Here is a 15,907-nt window from a genome sequence, read left to right on the forward strand (position 1 = left end):
CCATAATATAATAATGGGAGACAATATACCTTAGGAAAATTATATACCAAAAGCTATGTTAATAATTATATTCAAGCAAGACCATTAAATGTCTGTATACATTTTAGAAGAGTTGGGAAGAAAAATGACAAAACCCCCTGCTTCCTACTATAGGAAATTTACATATCTGAATAGCGCAAAGCCCCCAAAAGTGGTCCATTCCTCAAAGTTATTTTCCCTTTCCAGACCATATGAAGTTTTCAAGGTTGCCACTATATTTTTGAAAGAGAAAGAAAGTTGCAATAATATTCAAACTGAAGAGAAGTACTGCAGTTCTCATGAGATAAAATAAAATAATTTACAGTTTAATATTTTCTTTTATATCTGCATCACTTTTTCTTCCTTTTACTTGCTAAGGGCAAGACAGTGTGTCATATTTATTAGAAATATGACAACAATCAAGCACTGTACAGGGCTAGTGCATAGAGAATCAATATTTTGAAGAATGCGATTATTTAAAAGGCTATCAAATGTATCAATGTATAAGGCTGACAATGCAAAATGTAGGCAGTGTGCCTAATGTACAGAATCCACTGTATTTTCTTATGATGTCTGGAATAATAAAGGAACTACACGAAAACGAAAATGAATACATTACCTAGTCTTTGTAGTCCAAATTGCCCATAATCTTTGCCCTGAATAAATCCTTGAAATACATAAGTAGCTCCATCAGGCTCAGCAGAAACCTAAAAATATAAGGTTGATTAAATCTGAAGATTGGACACAGCTATATTTTCCCAGCCTTAATAAATATTCAGTTTTACTCTTAAATGAATGTTATGCAGAGTTCCTAACTCTGTATCTTCCTATGTAAAACAAAGCACATTGTGCAAATTTGCCATCATTATAAGCAAAATCAGAATTTTCATTTTTAAGTAATTAGGATATTAGAAAAAAGGGGGTTGGTTATTAATGATATATAGAGATTTCTTTAAGCTAAGAAACCTACTGTCATAAAAGGGCAATGATATGATGAAACAGAATAAAGCAAATGATCAATTAAAAATTAAAATATAATAAAACTGTACTTTGTAGATTTGATTACTGTTTAGCATGCATGCACTCCTTCTCCCCCTCCCACCAATCTTCATGGGAATAATGTACTTTCCACCTCACTGGGTTTAGTCCTGTGACTTGCTTTGGCCAATGGAACGTGGGTGGAATTAACAATAAGTCAGTTCTAAGCCTAGGCCTTAAGAGGCATGTGTCCCATTACAAGAAGTGAAAGAAGCCAGTCACAGAAGACCACACATTATATGATTCCATAAATATGAACATCCAAAACACAGAAATCCACAGAAACAGAAAATAGATCTGTGGTTGCTTAGGGTTAGGGTGGAGATGAGGCGTGGATGGGTATGGTGATGATAGCTAAAGGGTGTGGAGTTTCTTTTTGAAGTGACAGAAATATTCTAAAATCAACTGTGGTGATGGTTACACACTTGTAAATATACTAAAAACCACTGAACTGTACACTTTAAATGGGTGAATTATAAGGTATATGAATTATATCTCAATAGAGAGTGCTTAAAACATTACCCCTCAGAGCTTCTGACCTCTGACAAGAGGCTATGCTCTGGGTAGCTGATGCTGCTCCAGCCTGGGCCCCAGAATAACACACCTGGCGCAGACCCAAACTTGCTACCACAGCCTCAAGTGGAACCACAACTAACCCCACATACATGAGAAAGGATAACATATGTCTTTGACCTTGAGATTCTGTGGTTGTATCTAATGCTATAAACGCTGACTACAACATGTATCTTGCATGTGAATAAAATCCTATATTTAAAAAATACTTTACATGCATAGTATGATTTGATTTTATAAATAAAACAAAAATAGTTATATTTCAGTGTTCCTGGGAACTAGTATTGTGAATTTGCTCTGAAGTTTGTTTTAATTAGTTACCGAAGTCCTATACATGATTGTAAAAGTTGTAAAAGACCTTGAATCCTCATCCTAAAAAGCAAACTATCATACTGATCCATCCATAGCAGTCTGGCATGTCGGAAGAAGTGATTTATTCCTAATTATCAAACATCATACTCTGGTCAGGGTCATTTTTAAAAATGAAATGCTCCTAAAAAGAGGAGATCAAACTCTAATATTTAAATGAATGAATTCATTTTGTTTGCTTCCTAGATGAAATAATACAATTATACAATTTGAGTGTACTGAAGACATGAGTTAGCTTCCAACTCCACAAATAATGGCAGAGATAAAGAAATAGAATAAACATTTTTTTTTTTCTCCTCAGGCACTAAACTTACTGAAGCCTATGACCTACTCTCTTCTTTCCCACTAGGTCTTCTTTGCAAAAGAACACCTGTTACTTGTGAGGATGTAGTCAGAGCTCTCCTGTTCGTTTTTTAGGAAAGACTCAGGGGGAATATGTGAATAGATTTGTTGCTTGCAACTGCCAATTTAGAAATTCCATTCACGTAAGTGGCTGAATATGACAGGGTGATTCCACAGCGAAGCTATGGTAACTATTTTCCACATGAAGTAATTCACGTAACTTCCTTTTCATATACAACTTTATAAACTATTCTAAATATTTTGTAAAATATTCTAAATCTGTTAAATTTAGAGAAAAAAGTTTAAATGTATTTCTGATGCATTTTGTAAATAGGCTACATATGTCTTAAACAGTGGATCCAGACAAAAATGAATTATGTTATCCAGATTTATTTATCATGGTACTGACCATAGACAAAATACATTTTATGAAACCAGTAAAAAACTATATGGCTCTCATACACGTAAATACTACAAAAGTAAGGAAGATTCATCAGAATCCGGTAATCCTAGGTTTAACATTCTAGATTACTAAGCATTTACACTGAATCTTTTTTTTTTCAAAATAATTTACCCATAATAGTAATCTTGCCATTTTGTATGTACATGTCTGTTCATAACTAGCTAAATTCAGAAAAGTACCTTTTTCTGGAATCTTAATGATGGGTTATTAAAATTAGCAGCAAACATTTAAAGAAATATACTTACAAAGCCATCCATGGCCCAATTGTCCTCCTTCATTTTCTTCACAGAAGCATGAGTTGGTACTTTAATAAAGTAGATATGTAACATCAGGCGAGCTTCCTGGCTTTTATACACCCCTGTAAAATGTAAGGACATTTTAGTCTACTAATTTTGTAAATAGTTATGCTTCATTTTATTATCTTTAACTCCTTAAATATACCATGTAATACATGTCATAGGAAAAGAAATCAAACAAAGGCCAAGTCAAGACCAGCTTCATCCATAATGCTTTCTACAAATTTTTGCAAAATATGTTAATCTCTCAGCTGAAATTCTCAACTTAAATCTTAATTGTGGGGTTAAATTACCTATGCTATTAAAATTAAGTATTATTGCTCTTATTAAAATCATTCTATGATACTGCAAACAAAATAACTTCTTCCCCCAATGAAATTTAAAATCTTCAAAGATATAAATCAAGTGTTAAAACTTCTGATGTTTTTCTTAATAATGAACTGGGTGCCAACCTTGTGAAGGACTATTCTAGGTGTTACTGGACCAGGAAAGATAACAAATTATTTATGTTTGTTTTTCTATATTTGTAGGAATTTACTTTGAAATTTTTCTGGATTAGATTAAGTATACATTTATTTTGTGCAGACTCTTACAGAAAATAAAGAAAAAAAGGTTATATCTCAAAGTTAGGTAAATAGTAGTCACAGTTTAAATGAATTTATTTTGTTAATATAAAGCTTCTTTTAATTTATATCACTGTAACTGTATATAGTTTTTAAAATATAGTACATATTAGCTTCCAACACTTTAACTTTGGGCTTAATGGAGAATCATTCAATAATACAAAATGATGTTTGATCCTTTTCTTAAAATTTATAAAATCAATAAATATAATGTTATCTTCCATTTCATTTATACCACTAATTATTTTATTACTAATAATTATTTAGGATATATACATAGCCAAGAAGTTTGCCTACTTGCTTGCTTATTTATTTATTTGTTTGTTTGTTTGTTTAAGAGAGGGAGACAGGGGGTGGGGGAGGGCCTGAGGGAGAGGGAAAGGGAGAATCCCAAGCAGGCTCCACACCCAGCAGGGAGCCGGCATTGGGCTCAATCTCATGACCCTGGGATCATGACCTGAGCCAAAATCAAGAGTGGGATGCCTAATCGACTGAGCCATCCAATAGCCCCAACAGGCAAGAAGTTTAAAAAATATATTTCATATCTGCAATATCAGTATTTTAAAAATATTTTTTAAATTAGAGCAATAATTCAAATTCATTACTTGGATAATATTCACTGAGGCCTATTTTGTTCCAGATGCTTTTCTAACTTCTGAGAAATAGTGATGAACTCGAAGGCAAAGAGCTTTCCGCTTAGAACTTATATTGTTGGAGTACGGACAAATAAATGATGTTATATTATGTCCTGTAATACCATATTATACTATACTATAAATAGTGAGAAGAAGAAAGGGAAACAGGGTAAGAGTGTCTAAGACTAAGAGTGTGTCCGTGTTTGTAATGAGAATTTTATTTTAGATAGGATCATTGGAAGTACTGTTGATGAGATGACATATGAGAAAACATCTGAATGTCAGAAAAAACAGAAGATAATGAGGCAAATGTGCACTAGATGAAGGACACAGAAACTTGAGAAGGCTGAGAAGGTGGATAGGGCTCTGGGTCCCTTACGCTTTTCTAAAGAAGGTTGCTCTACCTTTTCTGTCTTCAATTATGGTATCCACCTAAATATTTTCATTTGAAGAAATGATTTTGTGTTCATTAAATAGGTTGTGAGTCATTGATCTGGTCTCTTTGGTGTTATGAGAATAAAGAAAGATTTAGTTATTCCAATCAAAGGTTCTTTTCAATTTCATGATGTCTCATTCTAGCGACATCAAAATATTCATGAGCGAGCTTATTTCAGAATCAGTTTTTCCTTTGTGTAATAGTAATATTCATGTATCAATCCAAAAATCGGAAAGCCTTATTTCTGAATAAATTATGAATGTCTTTAAAATGTAACAAATATTTCGCAGTATAAAAAACACTAATAAAAATGACGAAATGATGGAAGTGAAGGCATGAAGGCATTGTTTGCTATTCTTTAACATGATACCTGAAAGCAGCAGTTCCATGTTGCTATTGCTGAGTGTTGCATTGACTCTCCCAGTGGAAGCATTGAAACTGGTAACTGTCAAGGTCATGGGTTGTTTCCTTCCTTTGAAATTGTAAGAGCCTTTCCATATATAATTTTGGGCAAACACATCATCAGGAACTGTAAAAAGGTCAAATACACACATTAATTTTATGGTGCCCTGTAAATATAAACATTAAAAAGCAGATTAATGAATATTAGTTTATTGAATAATGGCATTTTGCTAAACACGCAATAATGTGAAATGTGTATTATAAAGTGAATTCTTCATATACATGTTTCAAGTGTTTTGGAATAAATCAAAATTGCAATAACCTATATTTGTACTCATACCCGAGTCATCAAAGATAGATAACACCAATTGAAGACATAAGGCGTATATTCAGAAACAGCTAAACATCAAATTTACTTATATTTGGTCTCCTCCAGTAACACCTTTCTTTCAGAAGGAAAATAAAATGATTTTTACTAAGCCAAGTCAGTCTATATACAAGTCCCAAGAGGCCTGCCTTTCTCCTGGCAGTATGAGTAGATTTACAAGAGGAAGGGCATAGAGTTAAACCCACCTCCTGCAGAATAGCACTTAAAGACTGTTTGGAGGGATGCTCCTTTGTCCCCTTTACAGAATACTGGGTTCAGTTATGCCAATAATAAATGCTCCCGAGGAAGAATGGGGCTCCACCATATTGACAGCTTTGAATTGACAAGTATTTTTAGAAATAAAAGAATTGCCCTAGAATTGCCCAACTCTCATGGGAGAGAGATGAATTGTGGTAGAATCAAATAATATTCTAAATGTTATAAATTCTCATCTCAAGAAGGAATGCTCTTTATTTTAGATATAGCCAAATAAGACATTATATTTATATAAATTAGTTATGTAATTTATAGTTATATAAGTCAAATATGGCAAAGTCAACTCAGATCCTGAAAAAAGGCTAAGAGAAGCTCCCATTAATCCTATACATCACAATAAAGCACATCCCCCAAAAGCAGCTATTCCAAAGAGCTATGCCGATTTGTGCAAATGAGTCAATAACAGAATAAGGGAAAGCCTTTTATCCCTAACAAGTTATTGACAATTTGTCACCTGGTCTTCACTAAGACATCACACTTCTTATTGTCCAGACCATAGAGACTGGGCTTACAGTCCCTGAATTCTACTCAGCAAACCAAAATAGCAAAACTACTGTAGACATAAAATACATGAAATATAAAATATGCTCAAGAGTTGAGTTTTTACTGAATATTTCAACACATGATGTTTTCTTCTATGATAATTCAAAAGCAATATAGCACTGGAGTTAGGCTCCTTGTATTTAAGTCCCTCCTCTGCAATCTATAAACTGTGTGGTTTTGCATAAATTACTTAACTCTCTAAACCTGAACTTCCTCCTAATTAAAATGAGGTTACCTTAGAGTTGTTAGGAAGATTAAATGAGATAAGGAAAGTGAAGGGTTTAGCTAAGTGTTAGCTACCATTACTACTACTGCTTTTGCTATTATGCAGATAAAATAGGAAAACTGGATCTTAGAGCTTACTACATAATTGCTAATAAAATAGATATTTAGCAGACATGTATTTAGTAAAATGAGTGATATAGTTCTGGTTCTGTGACCTTTGCCAAGTCATCCTTATAGTGGCACTCCCTCTCCAAACCTCCAACTTTGCAGCTATGTACGCTATAGGGGAATGCTATGCTATGCATGTATAGAGGAGTCTTACCTAACACTTTGATACAGTGAATGAGCAAAAAACCCTCGATTCGGTAAAATGTTAAAATTTTTAGTGANAAAATTTTTAGTGAAAAAAGTGTGCCTAAAACAAGTTTGCAGGAGAGAGTGACGAGCAATATTGTGATGTACTAGAAAGACCTGGAATTTGGAGGTAATAGGTTCTTAGGTGTCCAGGTAAAAGCAGGAGGAAGAGGGAGATTCTAATGGCAGTGCCTAGCAAATAGTAGACACTCAGTAATTAAGTGCTGATTGTTTATTTCTACCTGGACTATACTGTGGTTACTCTTTGCTATCTCTGAACCTTTAAACAAAACCTGATGATCTTATCCATAGTCCTCAGGGGAATTAGTGTTCCTTGAAGGAGATGGAAGAGAACCTCAGCTGCAGGAGAAAAGAGCAATGGAAAGAAACAGATAGTGGCAGCAGCCAAGTACATTACATCGGGTTTAATCGCTGATGTGGTAGGAAATGTTTAACTGGGTCTCCTGAAAAACAAACAAAACAAAAACGAAAGAAACAAAAAAACTGACGTGCAGTGGCATTTGCTGATTTCTATAGTGTAAATATTCCCATAATAGCAGATTTCAAACTCCTACCAATATGACACCACTGAATGCAAAGTTTGGAAGAATGCACAGAATCGTCTGTGATGAGCCTCTCGCTGAGGGCTCCAGCACGCCACTACTAGCCGCTACCTTTTGAGAAAGGCAACTCAGGTGGGACAAAGCAGACACCACCTGGTCATTTATATTCCCGTGTACAATGGGAATGATAATATTTCTTTCTATTGTTAGGTCTATGTTGGGATTTAAATATGAATGTGTATCTGGCAGTTCTCTGTAAACTCTAAAATGTCAGCCCACTCTCGTTGATGTGGTGGATATCATCGTAAACTGTCTCGATCTTTTCTTTCAAGACGTCGGATTTTAAACTTCACTTCACAGGCTTCATCATATTGCTAAATGTCGTATCATTCTCCTGCCTCTGATATAACTGCCAAGTCTCATTCTTGTTAGTTTGGAGTAATCTAATCACAGTGCCTCGTGGTTTTAAATTAAAAGTTTCTAATGTTTTCCCAATGAAGATAGCATTTACTCTGCAGTTTTATAGATCTTTTTTTACTCAGGTTAAAGACATTCCTTTCCTTTATAATTTGTTAAGAGTCTTTTAAAATTACAAATAGGTGTCGCATTTTCTCAAGTATTTTCTGTGTAGGTATTGCACTGATCAAAATTGCATTTTAATCTCAATCTCACAGATTACTTTTAAGAATTATTTAACATAAAAATATCCCTGCATATCTATCATGAATCCAGTTTGGTTCTGATGTGTCATCTTTTGGTTTTTCTGTTATACTATAATTTTAGATTTGATTTGCTAAGATTTTATGTAGGATATTTTCATTTATACAACCTGAGTCAAATGGGTTTATAATTTTCCCTTTCATATAATGTCTTTCTGAGTTAGAATTATATTGGATTCACAGAATGAGATTTCTTTTTTTGTTTGTTTGTTTTTAAAGATTTTTTTATTTTNCTTTCATATAATGTCTTTCTGAGTTAGAATTATATTGGATTCACAGAATGAGATTTCTTTTTTTGTTTGTTTTTAAAGATTTTTTTATTTTTTTATTCGACAGAGATAGAGACAGCCAGCGAGAGAGGAAACACAAGCAGGAGGAGTGGGAGAGGAAGAAGCAGGCTCATAGCAGAGGAGCCTGATGTGGGGCTCGATCCCATAACGCCGGGATCAAGCCCTGAGCCTAAGGCAGACGCTTAACTGCTGTGCCACCCAGGAGCCCCTGTTTGTTTGTTTTTTTTAGAGAGAGGGAGAGCGCGTGCCTGCGTGAGTGAGGGGGTGGGGAAAGGGAAGAGGGAGAAGGGGAGAGAATCTTAAGCAGACTCCTGATGTGCCCTGGAGTCCAAGCTGGGGTTCCATCTCATGACCCTGGGATCACCACTCTGAGACCGTAACCTGAGCCGCAAACCAAAAGCCAGACGCTTAACCTACTGTGCCACCCACACACCCCTCACAGAATTAGATTTCTTGACTAGAAGAGATTTTATAAAATGGGATAATCTGTTTTGTTCCTTTAAAATTTGGCAGAACTCATCAGTAGATCCATAAGGACCTGGTTTTTCTCTGTGAAAATAGTTTTTAGTTCCTAATTTATCTATTATAAGGTCATTCAAGTTTTCTTTTATTAGTTCTGATAAAATATACTTTTCAAGTAATTTGTCCATTTTTTAAAGTTGGCTATTATGGATAGTTTTCCATTAATATAATTATAATTGATTTAATCTACTCTCTATGTGGTTATGTTCACATTTCCTTTTGTTATATTATTTAATTTTTGTTCTTTTTTGGATCAATCTTACCAGAAATTTTCTACTTTTTTTTCCTCTAAAGAACTACCTTTGGCTCTGTTGAGATTCTTCTATTGCATCCTTGGGGTGGGGGTGTGTTTCTTTATTTTTATTATTACATTGATTTTCTGCTTTCTTTTTGTTATTCTGTTATACTTTATATATCTTCTTAACAGGGCTACTTAATTCATTAATTCTAAGGCTTTCTTCTTTTCTAATGTAAGAATTTAAAACTATAAATTCCCCTCATAACTTTGCTTTTGATATAGTCCCCAAGTTTTGATATGCAGATTTTTCAATATAGCTAAGTTCTAGTATTATATTTTTATTTAATTTATTCTTTAATTTATGAATCATTCATAAGTATTGATTTTGTTTTTAATTTCCAAATATTCAGAATTTTTTTAAATGTACCTATTTTCTTATTAATTTTTACTTGCATTATTGTCAGATTATCAGATCTGAAGGTTAACTTTGCTTTGAAATTTATACATTTTTATTTATTACTTAATATATGATCAATTGTTATACCTGTCCCATGTGCCTTTGAATAAAATATATATTCTATAATTGTTTGATACAGAAATCTTTATATATATATATATATATATATATATATATAGTCAAGCTAACTAATTGTGTTGTTCAACCATATTCTTTTTTATTTTTTTGCCTGCCTGATTTATTTATTGATGACCATAGGTCATGTTTTGCCCAGGAAAGTCAGGTTTTACATTTGATATACTGGAGTTATTATTTAAAACACCTATCTGCTACCACATAAACCATCTCCCTTGGAAAATTCTGCATTGATTGACCACTGTGATTTTCTGATTCCATTGCTAAACATTCTCTCTTATGTTCACATATTCTTTGATTTCCTTACTGGTATTCAGTCTATTTCTACTGCATGTTAAATTAATCAGTGTTTCAGAATGATTTTTTTGTGGGTACTCCAGTTTTATAGCATGCACCTTGAGAACATCTAAACACAACAAAAATTAGAACCTAACACTGTTACTGGCTTAATATCACTAGACCAAATCTGTCTCCAAGCTACAGATTAAATACAAAATCTTTATCTGTAGCTTTTAATTTATATCATATAAATAAAATATGGACTAATACTAAAAAAAGGAGCTCTCATATATGGAGGCCTTACTATACACTAAAGTACTCACATTTCATTTTCATGAAATTCATTTATAATAATCTAATCATTGTTTCTTTTGTATAGATAAAGAAATGGAGGCTCAAATATATAAAAACTTTCCAAAGTCATAGTAGTAGGGGGTATATAACATGGCAATTACATTAAGGCTGTAGGACTGAAAAGCCCATGTTTTAATGACTAAATTTAAAATTTTGGTCTTTAAATCAATAAACTATAAACTAAAATTGCCGAACTTTTTTACTCTCATACCCAGTGTATTGTTCCTTTTAAAAAAATCTGNTGATAAAATATACTTTTCAAGTAATTTGTCCATTTTTTAAAGTTGGCTATTATGGATAGTTTTCCATTAATATAATTATAATTGATTTAATCTACTCTCTATGTGGTTATGTTCACATTTCCTTTTGTTATATTATTTAATTTTTGTTCTTTTTTGGATCAATCTTACCAGAAATTTTCTACTTTTTTTTCCTCTAAAGAACTACCTTTGGCTCTGTTGAGATTCTTCTATTGCATCCTTGGGGTGGGGGTGTGTTTCTTTATTTTTATTATTACATTGATTTTCTGCTTTCTTTTTGTTATTCTGTTATACTTTATATATCTTCTTAACAGGGCTACTTAATTCATTAATTCTAAGGCTTTCTTCTTTTCTAATGTAAGAATTTAAAACTATAAATTCCCCTCATAACTTTGCTTTTGATATAGTCCCCAAGTTTTGATATGCAGATTTTTCAATATAGCTAAGTTCTAGTATTATATTTTTATTTAATTTATTCTTTAATTTATGAATCATTCATAAGTATTGATTTTGTTTTTAATTTCCAAATATTCAGAATTTTTTTAAATGTACCTATTTTCTTATTAATTTTTACTTGCATTATTGTCAGATTATCAGATCTGAAGGTTAACTTTGCTTTGAAATTTATACATTTTTATTTATTACTTAATATATGATCAATTGTTATACCTGTCCCATGTGCCTTTGAATAAAATATATATTCTATAATTGTTTGATACAGAAATCTTTATATATATATATATATATATATATATATATAGTCAAGCTAACTAATTGTGTTGTTCAACCATATTCTTTTTTATTTTTTTGCCTGCCTGATTTATTTATTGATGACCATAGGTCATGTTTTGCCCAGGAAAGTCAGGTTTTACATTTGATATACTGGAGTTATTATTTAAAACACCTATCTGCTACCAGATAAACCATCTCCCTTGGAAAATTCTGCATTGATTGACCACTGTGATTTTCTGATTCCATTGCTAAACATTCTCTCTTATGTTCACATATTCTTTGATTTCCTTACTGGTATTCAGTCTATTTCTACTGCATGTTAAATTAATCAGTGTTTCAGAATGATTTTTTTGTGGGTACTCCAGTTTTATAGCATGCACCTTGAGAACATCTAAACACAACAAAAATTAGAACCCAACACTGTTACTGGCTTAATATCACTAGACCAAATCTGTCTCCAAGCTACAGATTAAATACAAAATCTTTATCTGTAGCTTTTAATTTATATCATATAAATAAAATATGGACTAATACTAAAAAAAGGAGCTCTCATATATGGAGGCCTTACTATACACTAAAGTACTCACATTTCATTTTCATGAAATTCATTTATAATAATCTAATCATTGTTTCTTTTGTATAGATAAAGAAATGGAGGCTCAAATATATAAAAACTTTCCAAAGTCATAGTAGTAGGGGGTATATAACATGGCAATTACATTAAGGCTGTAGGACTGAAAAGCCCATGTTTTAATGACTAAATTTAAAATTTTGGTCTTTAAATCAATAAACTATAAACTAAAATTGCTGAACTTTTTTACTCTCATACCCAGTGTATTGTTCCTTTTAAAAAAATCTATATTTAAAACAGCTCAATTTTTTGTTTTAATGTTTTAAATAGAGCATTGCCAATATAGTATAGTCATTTTCAGAAACTCATGGGGATATTTTATAGAGAGAACTATAAACATTATTTTTGGAATATTAACATGTCTCAGAATTACATTCTTTGAAATTTAATATCTTAAANTGAGTAGTGTTCTGGCTAAGAGAAGAGAATGAACACATTTCAAAAAAAAGGAGATCATTAACATTTGTGAACGCTGCAAGAGAAGGGGAATTAGAAGGGCTGGAAACAAAAAGGAAAAGGAAAAGGAATTTATTGATTATCTTATCAAGAATTGTAGAAAAACTTCCTTTATTCCTGGTTCTGAACACATAAGCCTTTTTTTTCTGGTAAACTCACTACATCTTATCCAGATGAGGAATGCCCTGACCAAGAAGCAAGAGAAGTAGACACTTCACTTAGATCGGGTCAAAATACTGTATTACCCTGATTGCCTAACAGATTTGGAGGTAGGCTCCATTTAAAACTGACAATCAGACTCTTTTATTTTTTTTTAAGATTTTAACTATAAACATTATTTTTGGAATATTAACATGTCTCAGAATTACATTCTTTGAAATTTAATATCTTAAAATATAAATTTTCAAATTCCAAATAGTCAAATTCATAGTTTTCTCATACTCAATCTATATTTTTCTAAATAATGTTCACTTTGTCAAGAAAAAAGATCACTTTTAGAAATCACGACTTCTAGGAAAACAACTGAAATTACTAACCACTTAGCTTTGGGCTGGGTGTTCCTAGTGCAGGTCTTGGATCTTTCACCAATATTTTGGAACCAGCTATGGAAAAAGAAAAAAAGAAAGGTTTACAAAAGTTAATATAACCAAAATGTCCAATTTATACTAACATCTCACTACCTACTCAACACTTCCGTTGCATAACTAACGATTTCAATAATTACCCCGTTATAATCCAGTGGGACAAGGGAAAGATTAGTGCTGCCTTATCATTTCAGGATTCTCTTTCTTATTTTAAAGAACATGCAAACCACATAAACCAACACATAAACAGTTGATTACAGCATGTAGCTGAAGACTAAGGGTATGTTCCTATTGCACAAAGGCCAAAATAATTTGGTAGAGTATGTGTTTCAAAATCAAAATGTGTTAAGGTGGCTCATGGTGTTATAAGAAATTGGCGAAACTCAAAAGTAAAGAGTTAAAACTAAAGTTTTAAGCCAAACCAAAGGTAGTTCAAAGCAAGGAATTCATGTGGGTTGCTGGATATGCCTGCAAAGTTATCGGAGCTATGACATTCAGTGCTTGTAGACTGTGTAAAGGTGTATCTCTTTCTTAAGAGCAATATAATGTCTTTAAAAGGTTTTAAGTGAAATAATTTGGGTGAACATCACTCTGACTCCAAGACAGAGAACAATTTGGAAAGGAAGGGATATTGATACAGGCAGAGAAGTTAGGAGGCTGCTGTGGTAGTCTCAGTAGAGATAATGCTGAGTTAACTTACTATAGTAGTGATGATAAACAGCAAACTGGATAGATAAAAAGTTATTGAAATTCTGATGGATTTAAATGGACTTTTAATCTTTCAATCTCATGAAAAATTTAAAACAAACTGAGTAGTGTTCTGGCTAAGAGAAGAGAATGAACACATTTCAAAAAAAAGGAGATCATTAACATTTGTGAACTCTGCAAGAGAAGGGGAATTAGAAGGGCTGGNTCTGCAAGAGAAGGGGAATTAGAAGGGCTGGAAACAAAAAGGAAAAGGAAAAGGAATTTATTGATGATCTTATCAAGAATTGTAGAGAAACTTCCTTTATTCCTGGTTCTGAACACATAAGCCTTTTTTCTCTGGTAAACTCACTACACCTTATCCAGATGAGGAATGCCCTGATCAAGAAGCAAGAGAAGTAGACACTTCACTTAGATCGGGTCAAAATACTGTATTACCCTGATTGACTAACAGATTTGGAGGTAGGCTCCATTTAAAACTGACAGTCAGACTCTTTTATTTTTTTTTAAAGATTTTATCATTTATTTGACAGAGAGACAGCCAGCGAGAGAGGGAACACAAGCAGGGGGAGTGGGAGAGGAAGAAGCAGGCTCATAGCAGAGGAGACTGATGTGGGGCTTGATCCCCTAACACCGGGATCATGCCCTGAGCTGAAGGCAGACGCTTAACTGCTGTGCCACCCAGGCGCCCTGACAATCAGACTCTTGAATAGTGCTTTCCTGACCAAGCAGCTTTGGCAAAAACTCTTCCAAACCAAAAAAAATGCTGGCAGCAATTTTACCTACTGTAGTAGGTTGAATAACATAAATAATTCATGTTCACCAAGAATCTCAAAATATGACCTTTTTTAGAAATACCAGTCTTTGAAGATATAATTAATTAGGGACCCTCAGGTGAAATAATCTTGAAATCTAGTGACTGGTATCTTTATAGGAAGGGGAGAGGACACATGAAAATGGAGGTAGAAATTGGTGTGGGGCAGCTATGAGCCAAGGAACTCCAAGGATAGCCAGAAGCTGCCAAACAGTAAGAAGAGATAAAGCATGATTTTTCCCTAGAGACTTCAGAAGGTGCCTGGATGTACCAACACCTTGATTTTGGGTTCTGGCCTCCAGAACTGTGAGAGAATAAATTTCTGCTTTTTAAAGCTATACAGCTTGTGGTACTTTGTTATAACAGTCCAAGAAACTAATACACCTACCATGATGAAGTAACTAGAAGACGGAATAAAGAAGAATAAACAGACCATGTAAAAGAATTTATAAAAAGACCCCAATAATATTTCTGTGCCTCTGGATCCAGAAGTGCCTGCCGTTGGAGTTGGCTAACATAGTTTTCTCTTGTACCTAAGCTAATGTGAGTTGAGTTTTTGTCTCTTGCATCGCAGGAAGGCTGAAATAGTTCAACGGGTCTGTTAGAAGCTTCTATAAAGAAAACTTACCTTCACAAACAGGAACTTTTCCTGTCCAGGTGTTATCAGATCTACACACTCTATGTTCTGTTCCACCTGCTAAGAAGAAGCCAGGCTGGCAGGTATAAATGAGTGTATAGCCATGAGATGGAAGGTCCATTCCTACTACATTTGCATGAGCAGGGGTTTCTGGTTGTTTACAGCTGTGGGCTACATTAAGAAAAAATAAAAGCGTTCATTTTTTATAGACATGTTAAGAAAATTTTGAGATGAGAGTCACAATATATATTAGAGGCATGTTAATGCCTTTATATAAATATACCTTTGCTTGGTTATTTTAATTAATCAAGGAAAATGTATCAATGTCAATGCACATATTAATTTCATAGGCTAGCATATCCTAAGCAGTCATCTGTGGAACACTGGTAGATGTTAAAAGGGAAGCTAAGGAGGGAAAAAAGACTTACTGGGGCTAATTAAGCTTATAAATGTGTACTATATCACTATTCTAGAGAGTCTCAATAATTATTAGCATTTTAAAGTATCTATGGAGTCCTGTAGTAAGATACCTTTCAAAGTTTGTCAAGCTCACATTTTCTATGCCAATTTA

The 15,907-nt window shown here is 33.2% G+C and overlaps 1 protein-coding gene across 1 annotated transcript in view; it reads right to left on the minus strand.

Annotated features, from left to right (window-relative positions):
• CSMD3 (CUB and Sushi multiple domains 3) overlaps positions 1-15,907 on the minus strand; it is a 1,149,842-nt gene that overhangs the window by 7,239 nt on the left and 1,126,696 nt on the right. The window contains 5 exon segments of the mRNA XM_034668518.1: positions 638-725; positions 3,049-3,161; positions 5,164-5,322; positions 13,133-13,198; positions 15,328-15,507. Of these exon segments, the coding sequence (XP_034524409.1) occupies positions 638-725; positions 3,049-3,161; positions 5,164-5,322; positions 13,133-13,198; positions 15,328-15,507 (606 nt within the window).

Source organism: Ailuropoda melanoleuca, chromosome 9 (genome assembly GCF_002007445.2).
Source record: "Ailuropoda melanoleuca isolate Jingjing chromosome 9, ASM200744v2, whole genome shotgun sequence".
In the NCBI taxonomy this organism is placed as follows: domain Eukaryota; kingdom Metazoa; phylum Chordata; class Mammalia; order Carnivora; family Ursidae; genus Ailuropoda; species Ailuropoda melanoleuca.